At 38.8% G+C, this 14,455-nt stretch overlaps 1 protein-coding gene across 1 annotated transcript; it reads right to left on the bottom strand.

Annotated features, from left to right (window-relative positions):
• Positions 1-8,085: 8,085 nt before the first annotated feature.
• On the bottom strand, positions 8,086-11,160 carry LOC100580385 (lymphotactin). Its single transcript, XM_003282405.3, has 3 exons — positions 11,088-11,160; positions 9,174-9,288; positions 8,086-8,304 (listed from the first exon to the last, which is right to left on the bottom strand). Exons 1-3 carry the CDS (start codon positions 11,146-11,148, stop codon positions 8,136-8,138), a joined length of 345 nt encoding a protein of 114 aa, XP_003282453.2. The 5' UTR covers positions 11,149-11,160; the 3' UTR covers positions 8,086-8,135.
• Positions 11,161-14,455: the final 3,295 nt, after the last annotated feature.

Below are 14,455 nucleotides of genomic sequence, written 5' to 3'. Positions count from 1 at the left end.
GATCAATGGAACAGAACAGAGCCCTCAGAAATGATGCCGCATAGCTACAACTATCTGATCTTTGACAAACCTGACAAAAACAAGAAATGGGGAAAGGATTCCCTATTTAATAAATGGTGCTAGGAAAACTGGCTAGCCATATGTAGAAAGCTGAAACTGGATCCCTTCCTTACACCTTATACAAAAATTAATTCAAGATGGATTAAAGACTTATATGTTAGACCTAAAACCATTAAAATCCTACAAGAAAACCTAGGCAATACCATTCAGGACATAGGCGTGGGCAAGGACTTCATGTCTAAAACACCAAAAGCAATGGCAACAAAAGCCAAAATCGACAAATGGGATCTCATTAAACTAAAGAGCTTCTGCACAGCAAAAGAAACTATCATCAGAATGAACAGGCAACCTACAGAATGGGAGAAAATTTTTGCAACCTACTCATCTGACAAAGGGCTAATATCCAGAATCTATAACGAACTCAAACAAATTTACAAGAAAAAAACAAACAACCCCATCAAAAAGTGGGCAGAGGACATGAACAGACACTTCTCAAAAGAAGACATTTATGCAGCCAGAAAACACATGAAGAAATGCTCATCATCACTGGCCATCAGAGAAATGCAAATCAAAACCACAATGAGATACCATCTCACACCAGTTAGAATGGCCATCATTAAAAAATCAGGAAACAACAGGTGCTGGAGAGGATGTGGAGAAATAGGAGCACTTTTACACTGTTGGTGGGACTGTAAACTAGTTCAACCATTGTGGAAGTCAGTGTGGCGATTCCTCAGGGATCTCGAACTAGAAATACCATTTGACCCAGCCATCCCATTACTGGGTATATACCCAAAGGACTATAAATCATGCTGCTATAAAGACACACACACACGTATGTTTATTGCGGCACTATTCACAATAGCAAAGAGTTGGAACCAACCCAAATGTCCAACAACGATAGACTGGATTAAGAAAATGTGGCACATATACACCATGGAATACTATGCAGCCATAAAAAATGATGAGTTCGTGTCCTTTGTAGGGACATGGATGAAACTGGAAAACATCATTCTCAGTAAACTATCGCAAGGACAAAAAACCAAACACCGCATGTTCTCACTCATAGGTGGGAATTGAACAATGAGAACTCATGGACACAGGAAGGGGAACATCACACTCCGGGGACTGTTGTGGGGTGGGGGAGGGGGAGGGACAGCATTAGGAGATACACCTAATGCTAAATGACGAGTTAATGGGTGCAGGAAATCAACATGGCACATGGATACATATGTAACAAACCTGCACATTGTGCACATGTACCCTAAAACCCTAAAGTATAATAATAAAAAAAAAAGAAAAAGAAAAAAAAAAAAAATAAATGGTGCTGGGAAAACTGGCTAGCCATATGTAGAAAGTTGAAACTGGATCCCTTCCTTACACCTTATACAAAAATTAATTCAAGATGGATTAAAGACTTACATGTTAGACCTAAAACCATAAAAACCCTAGAAGAAAACCTAGGCATTACCATTCAGGACATAGGCATGGGCAAGGACTTCATGTCTAAAACACCAAAAGCAATGGCAACAAAAGCCATAATTGATGAATGGGATCTAATTAAACTAAGGAGCTTCTGCACAGCAGAAGAAACTACTATCAGAGTGAACAGGCAATCTACAAAATGGGAGAAAATTTTCGCAACCTACTCATCTGACAAAGGGCTAATATCCAGTATCTACAATGAACTCAAACAAATTTACAAGAAAAAAACAAACAACCCCATCAAAAAGTGGGCAAAGGATATGAACAGACACTTCTCAAAAGAAGACATTTATGCAGCCAAAAAACACATGAAAAAATGCTCATCATCACTGGCCATCAGAGAAATGCAAATCAAAACCACAATGAGATACCATCTCACACCAGTTAGAATGGCCATCATTAAAAAATCAGGAAACAACAGGTGCTGGAGAGGATGTGGAGAAATAGGAACACTTTTACACTGTTGGTGGGACTGTAAACTAGTTCAACCATTGTGGAAGTCAGTGTGGCGATTCCTCAGGGATCTAGAACTAGAAATATCATTTGACCTAGCCATCCTATTACTGGGTATATACCCAAAGGACTATAAATCATGCTGCTATAAAGACACATGCACACGTATGTTTATTGCGGCACTATTCACAATAGCAAAGAGTTGGAACCAACCCAAATGTCCAACAACGATAGACTGGATTAAGAAAATGTGACACATATACACCATGGAATATTATGCAGTCATAAAAAATGATGAGGTCATGTCCTTTGTAGGGACATGGATGAAACTGGAAATCATCATTCCCAGCAAACTATCACAAGGTCAAAAAACCAAACACCGCATGTTCTCACTCATAGGTGGGAATTGAACAATGAGAACACATGGACACAGGAAGGGGAACATCACACCCCGGGGACTGTTGTGGAGTGGGGGGACGGGGGAGGGATAGCATTAGGAGATACACCTAATGCTAAATGACGAGTTAATGGGTGCAGCACACCAACATGGCACATGGATACATATGTAACAAACCTGCACATTGTGCACATGTACCCTAAAACTTAAAGTACAGTAATAATAAAAAACTATTAAAAAAATCAAATGTGTAATCTCAGTAAGCAAAAAACTAAAACAGACTACAAAAGAGTAAAATTGAGGCATCTGGTAGCAGAGAAGCTTATACAATATTAAATTTTTAATAGAAAAGAGACAAAAAGCTTTGCAATGGGAATTGTGAATGATTTTGTGGCCTAAGTTATTATATCCAGAATGAAAGTAGAGACCAACGGGCTGAGAAAGAAATCCTATAGTTATTACTTAGCAGAGCTTTCACTACTCTTGGCTTGGGGCAAGGGCAGAAGCAACAGGAAGGAAGGGTTGAAGGATGTTTTATTACAAAGTTAAGCTGCAGTTGGGCAGGAAACCACGATGTTGAAGACATTCTCTTGAAGGAACTGTTAAGGTAACACCAAGAGCAAGTGATAACACTGAAGTCAGTGAAAGGGACTGCCAATGCAGGAGCTACTTCTTGAATTACCTAAAAAGTTGATATACCACTCCCATTATGGGGGATCAGGGTCCACAGATGTCAGACTTTTAGGATAAATCAACTTTACTGCCACTGGAACTTTGAATAAACATCCAGGGTTAAATAAATTACTAATCAGTAGTAGTTGAAAGAAGAGGAAGACTCAGTCTATGCTTGGGGAGGTTTCATTTTAATTTTGAAATCAGCAGTTATTTTTTAAAACTGTTACAATGTAAGGGCAGGTAATTTGTGTCTAATGGCTGTTTATAAAACTCAATGAAATCATATTTTTATCAAAAATGTATAATTATGATGGGCTCTAACAAGGTATTATTTATTATTTCTTTGTCTTATCCATACCAGAAAACAGTTTAACTGTAGATCAAATTACTAATACGATTAGTGCCTAGTGGAAATAACGAAATTGAAAATGTAAAGAATCAGGAGTACATAACCAGTTTCTAGGGGCATGCATTTATGAATTCAAATTATTAAGAAAATAGCAAATATATATATAGTTGATACACTGGATATTATACTAAGTGTTAAACTTTCCACCGAATCATTCCCATTAGTGTACAAACTTGATATTTTTTCTCTTATGTGAAAATCAAAATAAACAAACAAAACACCCTGTCTTGACTCCACTTCCACTTCAGCTATAGTTCTTTTTCTCGCCAAGCCTCTATAGTGATGCTTATGAGACAACTGTAGTCTAAAATTATTCTCTTTAAAGAGTTGTCATTAATTCTTCTCCCGGGCCTTCTCAACCCTTCTTCGAAAGTTTCTGCTCTTACCAATCCACTGACACTTTTTCCCTTATAGTCATTCTGTGACAGCCATGCTGTTAAATCCAACTAATTTTAAGTTCTAATTTCTGACTTATTTATAGCATTTGGCAAAGTTGCTCACTCTGTTCCTACAAACAGCCTCCTGCCTTGATTTCCAGGATACCACACAAGATTGGGTTTCCTCATATCTTTCTGACTTCTTCCCAGTTTTCCTTGCTGGTTCCTCCTCATCTACCCAATCTGTATCCAAGGCTCAGTCCTTGAACATCTTATATTTTGATCAAGTCTAGCTAATGCTTTGCCCATTATCAAGGCTTTAAGTGCCACATATAAGCTGATGACTCCAAAATTATTATTTCCAGCTTAGACACGTCCTCTGGATTCCTGACCTAGCTATCTGACTACTTGACATTTTCATATGGATGTCTACTAAGCACCTAAACTTAACATGACCAAAACAGAGCCCCTAATATTCTCCCTAAAACCAGCAACTACTGCATTTTCCCACCTCAGTTAATAGCAACACATTCTGCTAAGTTTTGAATGTGTTTTCTCTTGCTTCTCTAGTTCTTTTAATTGTGATGTTAGGGGGTCGATTTTAGATCTTTCCTGCTTTCTCTTGTGGGCATTTAGTGTTATAAATTTCCCTCTGCACACTGCTTTAAATGTGTCCCAGACATTCTGGTATGTTGTGTCTTCGTTCTCATTGGTTTCAAAGAATATCTTTATTTCTGCCTTCATTTCGTTATGTACCCAGTAGTCATTCAGGGGCAGGTTGTTCAGTTTCCATGTAGTCGAGTGGTTTTAAGTGAGTTTCTTAATCTTGAGTTCTAGTTTGACTGCACTGTGGTCTGAGAGACAGTTTGTTATAATTTCTATTTTTTTACATTTGCTGAGGAGTGCTTTACTTCCAACTGGTCAATTTTGGAATAAATGCAATGTGCTGAGAAGAATGTATATTCTGTTGATTTGGGGTGGAGCGTTCTGTAGATGTCTATTAGGTCCCCTTGGTGCAGAGCTGAGTTCAATTCCTGGATATCCTTGTTAACTTTCTGTCTCGTTGATCTGTCTAATGTTGACATTAGACTGTATGGAAATTTTAACTGGAATTGCACTGAATAGTGGGGTGTTAAAGTCTCCCACTATTATTGTGTGGGAGTCTAAGTCTCTTTGTAGGTCTCTAAGGACTTGCTTTATGAATCTGTGTGCTCCTGTGTTGGGTGCATATATATTTAGGATAGTTAGCTCTTCTTGTTGAACTGATCCCTTGACCATTATGTAATGGCCTTCTTTGTCTCTTTTGATCTTTGTTGGTTTAAAGTCTGTTTTATCAGAGACTAGGATTGCAACCCCTGCTTTTTTTTTTTTGTTTTCCATTTGCTTGGTAGATCTTCCTCCATCCCTTTATGTTGATCCTATGTGTGTCTCTGCAAGTGAGATGGGTCTCCTGAATACAGCACACTGATGGGTCTTGACTCTTTATCCAATTTGCCAGTCTGTGTCTTTTAATTGGAGCATTTAGCTTTGTACTTTTGGCTTAGGATTGTCTTGGCAATGCGGGCTGTTTTTTGGTTCCATATGAACTTTAAAGTAGTTTTTTCAAATTCTGTGAAGAAAGTCATTGGTAGCTTGATGGGGATGGCATTGAATCTATAAATTACCTTGGGCAGTATGGCCATTTTCAAGATATTGATTCTTCCTATCCGTGAGCATGGAATATTCTTCCATTTGTTTGTGTCCTCTTTTATTTCATTGAGCACTGGTTTGTAGTTCTCCTTGAAGAAGTCCTTCACATCCCTTGTAAGTTGGATTCCTAGGTATTTTATTCTCTTTGAAGCAATTGTGAATGAGAGTTCACTCATGATTTGGTTCTCTGTTAGTCTGTTATTGGAGTAGAGGAATGCTTGTGAGTTTTGCACATTGATTTTGTATCCTGAGAATTTGCTGAATTTGCTTATCAGCTTAAGGAGATTTTGGGCTGAGACAATGGGGTTTTCTAGATATACAATCATGTCATCTGCAAACAGGGAAATTTGACTTCCTCTTTTCCTAATTGAATACCCTTTATTTCTTTCTCTGGCCTGATTGCCCTGGCCAGAACTTCCAACACTGTGTTGAATAGGAGTGGTGAGAGAGGGCATCCCTGTCTTGTGCCAGTTTTCAAAGGGAAAGCTTCCAGTTTTTGCCCATTCAGGATGATATTGGCTGTGGGTTTGTCATAAATAGCTGTCATTATTTTGAGATATGTCTCATCAATACCTAGTTTATTGAGAGTTTTTACCATGAAGGGCTGTTGAATTTTGTCAAATGCTATATCTATTGAGATAATCATGTGGTTTTTTTCTTTGATTCTCTTTATATGATGGATTACTTTTATTGATTTGCATATGTTGAACCAGCCTTGCATCCCAGGGATGAAGCCCACTTGATCATGGTGGATAAGCTTTTTGATGTGCTGCTGGATTCAGTTTGCCAGTATTTTGTTGAGGATTTTTGCATCGATGTTCATCAGGGATATTGGTCTAAAATTCTCTTTTTTTGTTGTGTCTGTGCCAGGCTTTGGTATCAGGATGATGCTGGCCTCATAAAATGAGTTGTGGAGGATTCCCTCTTTTTCTATTGATTGGAATATTTTCAGAAGGAATGGTACCAGCTCCTCTTTGTATCTCTGGTAGAATTCGGTTGTGAATCCATCTGGTCCGGGACTTTTTTTGGTTGGTAGGCTATTAATTATTGCCTCCATTTCAGAGCCTGTTATTGGTCTATTCAGGGATTCAACTTCTTCCTGGTTAAGTCTTGGGAGGGTGTACATGTCCAGGAATTTATCCATTTCTTCTAGATTTTCTAGTTTCTTTGCATAGAGGTGTTTATAATATTAGCTGATGGTAGTTTGTATTTCTGTGGGATCAGTGATGATATCCCCTTTATCATTTTTTATTGTATCTATTTGATTCTCCTCTCTTTTCTTCTTTATTTGTCTTGCTAGGTGTCTATCAATTTTGTTGATCTTTGCAAAAAACCAGCTACTGAATTCATTGATTTTTTTGAAGGGTTTTTTGTGTTTCTATCTCCTACAGATCTGCCAAAAAAGAGTCTGCATTGCCAAGACAATCCTAAGCCAAAAGAACAAAGCTGGAGGCATCAGGTAGTTGAAGCTACCTGACTTCAAACTATACTACAAGGCTACAGTAACCAAAATAGCGTGGCACTGGTACCAAAACAGAGATATAGACCAATGGAACAGAACAGAGCCCTCAGAAATAATACCACACATCTACAACCATCTGATCTTTGACAAACCTGAAAAAAACAAGCAATGGGGAAAGGATTCCCTATTTAATAAATGGTGCTGGGAAAACTGGCTAGCCATATGTAGAAAGCTGAAACTGAATCCCTTCCTTACACCTTATACAAAAATTAATTCAAGGTGGATTAAAGAATTAAATGTTAGACCTAAAACCATAAAAACCCTAGAAGAAAACCTAGGCAATACCATTCAGGACATAGGCAAGGGCAAGGACTTCAATGACTAAAACACCAAAAGCAATGGCAACAAAAGCCAAAATAGACAAATGAGATCTAATTAAACTAAAGAACTTCTGCACAGCACAATAAACTACCATCAGAGTGAACAGGTAATGTACAGAATGGGATAACATTTTTACAATCTACTCATCTGACAAAGGGCTAATATCCAGAATCTACAAAGAACTTAAACAAATTTACAAGAAAAAATCAAACAACCCCGTCAAAAAGTTGGCAAAGGATGTGAACAGGCACTTCTCAAAAGAAGACATTTATGCAGACTGGATTATTTTCTCCCTTATTCTATAAATAGGATTCTATTATAGAGACAAGTTGAAATAGATCTCGAATTGTTGCCATTGTCACAGCTGTGACTTGTGACTCATGTGTAAAGAACCATTACAAGCTGGACTCTAAGAGTGATCGATATAGCTTTCACCTCTGATAAACACTAGCCAGAATCTCTTCCATTATGGTTACCATCAAAGAGAGGTACAAGGACAGAAATCAAACACCAATGATATACTACCTTTCCCCACATATAATGGATAGACTAGGGAACTATTCTTAATAATAAATAATTTATTAATTAGAACATATAAGTGAATACAGAAGACATTTAAAAGTAAAAATACAAAGAAATAATTTTATTCATGCAATACTTTCATAAACGGTGAGTATAAACTCAGTCCATGAGCATGTAAAGTGAAATGAGCTGGTTGGCTGGAGAGGGACAGGGTGCCAGAGGCTACTATCCAGTCAGGGTCACAGCTGTATTGGTCGATTGCTGGGTTCCTGTTGGCTTGGTCTGGATCATGTTATTTCTGGTGTTGGATTTCCTGTCCATGCTCCTGACCACGTCTTTCACCCACCGGGCTTGTGGATCAGCACAGACTTTTAGGCCACGTTTGGTAACAAAACTGTAATGCAAGGAAAAGACAGACGAAGTTGGCCACGTTCTCAAAGCCTCAGGGTCAGGAGTTAAGATCAGAGCAGACATGAAAAGATCTTGTGCAGAAATTATTGCAAGAAATAGGCTTTCAGAGTCATGAGATCATAAATGAGCATCTTTCTTCTGCCATCTATTCTAACATAAAGGAGAAATATCTGCAAGTAGTATCCAGCCCCTTTGTTCACCATAATTCACAGGCTCCTTTTCTCATCCATGTCACCAAATGTTGTAACAAAAAGACATTTGAGGCCACCTAGTTCCATTATTACATACCCTCTTCCTTTTCAAATCTGAAAATACTCATTTTTTAAAGAAAAGGTGATTTTTACATTTTCATTCTTTAGGGCAAGGCTTGCAGTTATGTGTTGGGAAGAGTTATTACTTCTAAAAATGAGATTCTGGTAGAAGAAAGGGACCATGTAGGTTGTGCATTGACTCATTTTCTTGAAATATGGCAACTGATAAAGCATGAGACTCTGCCTAACTCAACCCTAAGATCCCCCAACTCCAGTGAGGCTTGCAGGGAAACCCTGTCATGGGCCAGCCGTCTCTAAACCCAGACCTCAGAGCTGTGCACAGTATTCAACAGATTCTTCCACTAAGCTAAATAGAGGAGGACTTCTATTCTTTATTTGGCAGCCTAGTTTTTGCAATAATCGCTATTCGGTTGGGCTGCATAAAGGCATGGTTGATAAGGAAAAATAAAGAGGTTTTCGGTTAAGTTGAGGTGTTCCTCCATGTTGACCTACTTTTCCTGAGGAGGGCAGCATTTCTATATGCTGTATTTCTATACCTCTAGATATCCACCCAGCCCAACTTCTGAGGAGGCAAACTCACATTACTGCTCTCAAGGAGCCTTCCGTGATGGTGTAGGTCTTGATTCTGCTAACTGGCAGTCGCTGGGTAGTGAGGCTCACACAGGTCCTTTTATCTGAGACTTCAGTCCCTACCCCTGGTGAGGAAAAAAAACAAACAAACAGACAATTAAAAATAAAGCAATTATCAAGATCATAGGAACAATCATCTGTTAAATTACTCTGAGAATGTTGTAAGAATATAAGGCCATTTGCTTTTTGGGGGAAGAGATGACGGATAGGCATCCTGAATCTCTTGTCCATCATAGATTCTTAGTAAATATTTGATTAATTTAAAAACTCAATCAATAGAATTGTTTCAGGAATTTCATGCTGAGAGAAAATAACAAGATGTTATCTCGTCTCTGTGTATATTTTCACTTAGACATTTGGGATGGCTAGTAAATGCTCCAGTGACACTCATTCATTCATTTATACAATGGTGCCTTTTGTGTCCCACATGTTTTGTTAAGACAGACTTATCCCTGTTTTCATAGAGCATATCTTCTCATGAGGGAGCCAGGCAACAGAGAGGTAAGCAGAAAAGATCATTTCAAATAGTGCAACATGTCACAGTACCGTAAGTGAGATGACAGAGTAATGCGTGAAGAGTACTCTAGGCAAGGCAACATTCAGTGGGGGAAGGAAGCATGCTTTTGACTGAGTAAATAAAGGTGTTCTCCTTTTTAAATGGTAAAATGTCTCTCTCTGCCAGCCACCCAAGATGCTGAAAAGAAAGAAGGCCAAAGGAAAGAAGGTGGCCCAGTCCCTGCCGTCGTGAGGAAGCAGGAGGCTAAGAAAGTGATGAAACGGCTGTGTGAGAAAAGGCCTAAGAGTTTTCTTAGGCAGGCATTGGACAGGACATCCAGCCCAAAAGGGACCTCCACTGCTTTGTGAAATGGCCCCGCTATATCTGGTTCCAGCTGCAAAGAGCTATCCTCTATAAGCAGCTGAAAGTGCCTTCTGCCATTAACCAGTTCACCCAGGCCTTAGACCCCCAAACAGCTACTCAGCCACTTAAGCTGATCCACAAGTACTGACCAGAGACAAAGCAAGAGAAGAAGCAGAAACTGTTGGCCCAGGCTGAGAAGAGAGCTGCTAGCAAAGGGGTTGTCCCCACTAGGAAATCACCTGTTCTTTGAGCAGGGGTTAACACCATCACCACCTTGCTGGAAAACAAGAAGGCTCAGCTGGTAGTGATTGCACATGGTGTGGAACCCATCAAGTTGGTTATCTTTCTGCCTGTCCTGTCTCCTAAAATGGGGGTCCCTTATTGCATTATCAAGGGGAAGGAAGGCAAGACTGGGACATCCAGTCCACGGCAAGCACTACTGTCGCCTTCACACAGGTTTTGTATTGAAAACATTGATTTGCTCCAGAACATATATCCTCTGGTGCATCCCCACATTGTAACTGAACTCTCAAAGATTTTGATAATTTATCAAACTATGTATTAAATGGGCAAAACCTAGAAATGCATTTATAATCATCACCTCTAATCCATAGCTAACATTAATCAAAAAATTACTGCTTGTAAGGAAATCTGATGTTATTAAATAAACCATAACATTTATTTAATCTTAATCTCAGGTGGTCATGTCTGTTCTTCTATTCAGTTTATACATAAATAAGCATGGGCCCTGAGTGGTTAAGGAATTTACCTGAAATTACCCAATTAGGAAAAGTGGGAGCCCAGATACTAATCAAATTCTCCCTGTTCTGGAAGTTTATGAAGCCCCCTACAGTCAAAATCATCATTCCTTTTTTGCACATGGGAGGTTTAAGGCTCTCCTGGAGAAAGCAGTTTACTCCAGTCAGAACCCGAGTCAAACCCAAAATGTGTGCCCACCTGCCTTGCCTCCCTGTTCTTTATCTCACAGACAGCTTCTCCACTTACCTTCCACAATGTATGCAGTGAGACAGCAGATGCCAAGGAGGGCCAGGATGAGAAGTCTCATGGCTGAGGTCCTGCTGAGCTGTGCAGGGCGAGTGAGGATCAGGCTCTTTGAGGACCTCTTTTATGCCTCCAATGGTCAGTGCCCTTCCTGTGGTGAGAGGGGGCTTTCGAGGTGGGTGTAGGATCATGGAAAGTCTTTGCAATACTGATGCTTTTATTTTTCTTGAAAAAAAAAAAGTTCCTTTCCCTGTTCATACTACCCTAACACCTTGTGGCCTTTACCTCTTTGTCTGTGGTTAATGTGTCAATTAAACCAAATGCATGCATAAAAGAAAACGTGGTTTTGTTGTCTCCTGCCACCAGCCTGAATTCAGACCTTCCGCTGTAGACATGCCTGAAGGCTGTTCACTGCCATGGCCCAGCACGGCAACTGTAAAGGAAATGAGGTGGGGTGGTCACTGTGTTCCATCCCACCTCATGTGACATCCAGTGTGACATGAGGCTTCCACAACCATGGATCATGAGTCCCTGGTGCCACCCTTTGACTATCTCAGGAGGGGAAGAGAGGCTGCTGCCACACTGAGCTTCTCGATCCTTTGCTTTCTTTTTTCTCATTTTTCTCCTCCACCTTTATTCAAGTTAACCCTCTTTCTTCACCCCCATCTCCCCAGGTACCCAAGAAACAATTAAATAACTGTTGAAGTATGTCTACATGCATATGTTTGCTTTATTACAACTTAACATACACATTTATAGAAGCTTTTGAAAAGTTGGGCTGTACCAATTTATATCAAATAAAAAAGAAATAAAATTATCTATAATCTTACCATCTGACAGTTTTCATTTTCAATATTTTTCCAGTGAATTTGTATTGGCTTACATGTGTTCTCATAATTGTGGTAATTTTAAATGCTGTTTTAACACCAATTTAAATATCTTCCCATTTTTTTAGGCTTCATATTTCTACTTCGAGTAAATATGTACACATACACATTAAACCATTTTCTTATAACTTATTATAAAGATAAGAACTATAAGGTCAATTTCATTAATATACACTGAATTACTTCCCTTTAATAACCAGGAGTAGGATTACTGGGTAAAATGGTATGATTATCTTTACAGCTCTTATTATATATTGCCATATAGTCTCCCAAAATGTAATTTTAATCTGCAATGCTCCCAGTAGAATTTAAATATACTGACTGCACTGGAACTTTTCTGCCACTGAGTTTGTTGTGTGGTGGTTGTTCTTTATTTTACATAGGTATCTATAAAATGTATTTATTAAATATCTGCGTAGTTAAAGGTCCATTGCTATTAGAAATATGAAAATAAATTCCTATGTTTTCATAAAAATTATAGGTTAACCTCTAAGAGACTTTCCACTAATTGCATTTGATTTTTCACTCAGACTTCATTCTAAACTTCAAACTGGCTCTTTAATGATCTCTACCTTACTACACAATCACTCCTTGAACACGGGACACATCTTCTATTCAAACTGCTTCTCTTCATATTAGTCCTTAGCATGGAGCAATGTGTTCTCTTCCATCTAATTTCCAAATACTGATATATAGGGATCATCTTAGACTCATTGCTATCCATCCACAGGTCATTCTCAACCAAACTGGACTAATATACCTTCTAAGTAGTTCTTTGAGATGTCTCCTCCTTTCTTCCCACACTGCTCAAATGTTAGGCCAATTGCAGTGGACTAACTGGTTTCCCAGACCAGGGCCTCCTCTCAGTCTGTTCTCTGCAGCTTTGCCAGAGTAATCACTGTAAAGCCTCAATCTAATCATGCCATTTCCCTATTGAGAACCTCTTTGCTAACTTCCAATGCCTACAGGATGTATTTCAAATATTTCCTTGTCATATATAAGAATGCTCAAGATCTAGTACTGCTTTCCTTTCAGACTCACCTTCCACCATTCACTCACACACTCCCAAACCTTAACAAACACATACATGTGCAGCCAACCCAATGGGCCAGCCTCTTTTATGCTCCTCACATGTTTCCTTTAACTGGAATGCCCATGACAGCTCCCTACATAGTTACTTGTAAACTCCTCCTCTCTGTTTAAGTTTTCCTGAATTTTTTGGTATAATTAAATTTTACCACCCCTTTACGCTCTCTTAGAACTTTGTTCTGTTCTCATGGCTATTCTGCAACTAATCTCATTGTGTTCTCCTACTCAATTACATTCCTGTGTCTCCCACTAGATGGCAGGCTCTTTGAGAGTAGGAGATTCCCTTGTTATCTCTGGATCCCTGGCACTTGCAGAGAGCCTGGTATGTAATAATTGCTCAACAATTAGTTTTTAAGTAAATGAATTATTTTTAAAATGCCAAAATGACAATGATTGTGCATTAAGTGAAAGATGACCATCTAAAAACATAAAGCCATGCTTCATGACATTGGTCTAAGCAAATAAAGGAAACAAAGGCAAAAACAGACATATAGAACTACATTTAACTAAAAAGCTCTGCACAGCATCTGATAAGGAATTAATATGCAAAATATATAAAGAACTCAAGGAACTCATTAGCCAGAAAACAACACAATTTAAAAATGAGCAAAAGACTGTAAAAACATGCCAAGTTGTAAAGACCACTGATGCTAGGAAGAAACTGCATCAACTATCAAGCAAAATAACCAGCTAACATCATAATGACAGGATCGAATTCACACATAACAATATTAACCTTAAATGGCATAATGTTCCAATTAAAAGACACAGACTGGCAAATTGGATAAAGAGTCAAGACCCATCAGCGTGCTGTATTCAGGAGACCCATCTCACATGCAGAGACACACATAGGATCAAAATAAGGGATGGAGGAAGATCTAACAAGCAAATGGAAAACAAAAAAAAAAGCAGGGGTTGCAATCCTAGTCTCTGATAAAACAGACTTTAAACCCACAAAGATCAAAAGAGACAAAGAAGGCCATTACATAATGGTAGAGGGATTAATTCAACAAGAAGAGCTAACTATCCTAAATATATATGCACCCAATCCAGGAGCACCCAGATTCATAAAGCAAGTCCTCAGAGACCTACAAGGAGACTTAGACTCCCACACAATAATAATGGGAGACTTTTACACCTGACTGTCAACACTAGACAGATCAACGGGACAGAAAGTTAATAAAGATATCCAGGAATTGAACTCAGCTCTGCACCAAGTGGACCTAATAGTCATCTACAGAACTCTCCAGCCCAAATCAACAGAATATACATTCCTCTCAGCACCACATCACACTTATTCCAAAATTGACCACATAGTTGGAAGTAAAGCACTCCTTAGCAAATGTAAAAGAATAGAAATTATAACAAACTGTCTCTCAGACCACAGTGCAATCA

Source organism: Nomascus leucogenys, chromosome 12, assembly GCF_006542625.1.
Source record: "Nomascus leucogenys isolate Asia chromosome 12, Asia_NLE_v1, whole genome shotgun sequence".
Classification (NCBI taxonomy): Eukaryota; Metazoa; Chordata; class Mammalia; order Primates; family Hylobatidae; genus Nomascus; species Nomascus leucogenys.
Note: the sequence above shows the minus strand (reverse complement) of the source record. Positions and strands in the feature narration are given on the sequence as shown.

Excerpts from the sequence above, each read along its gene's own strand:
- LOC100580385 (XM_003282405.3), bottom strand. The coding sequence starts at position 11,148 with ATGAGACTTCTCATCCTGGCCCTCCTTGGCATCTGCTGTCTCACTGCA. Across the intron at positions 9,289-11,087 it reads CACTGCATACATTGTGGAAG|GGGTAGGGACTGAAGTCTCA; the intron begins GTAAGTGGAGAA and ends TTTCCTCACCAG. Across the intron at positions 8,305-9,173 it reads GGCTCCTTGAGAGCAGTAAT|TTTTGTTACCAAACGTGGCC; the intron begins GTGAGTTTGCCT and ends CTTGCATTACAG.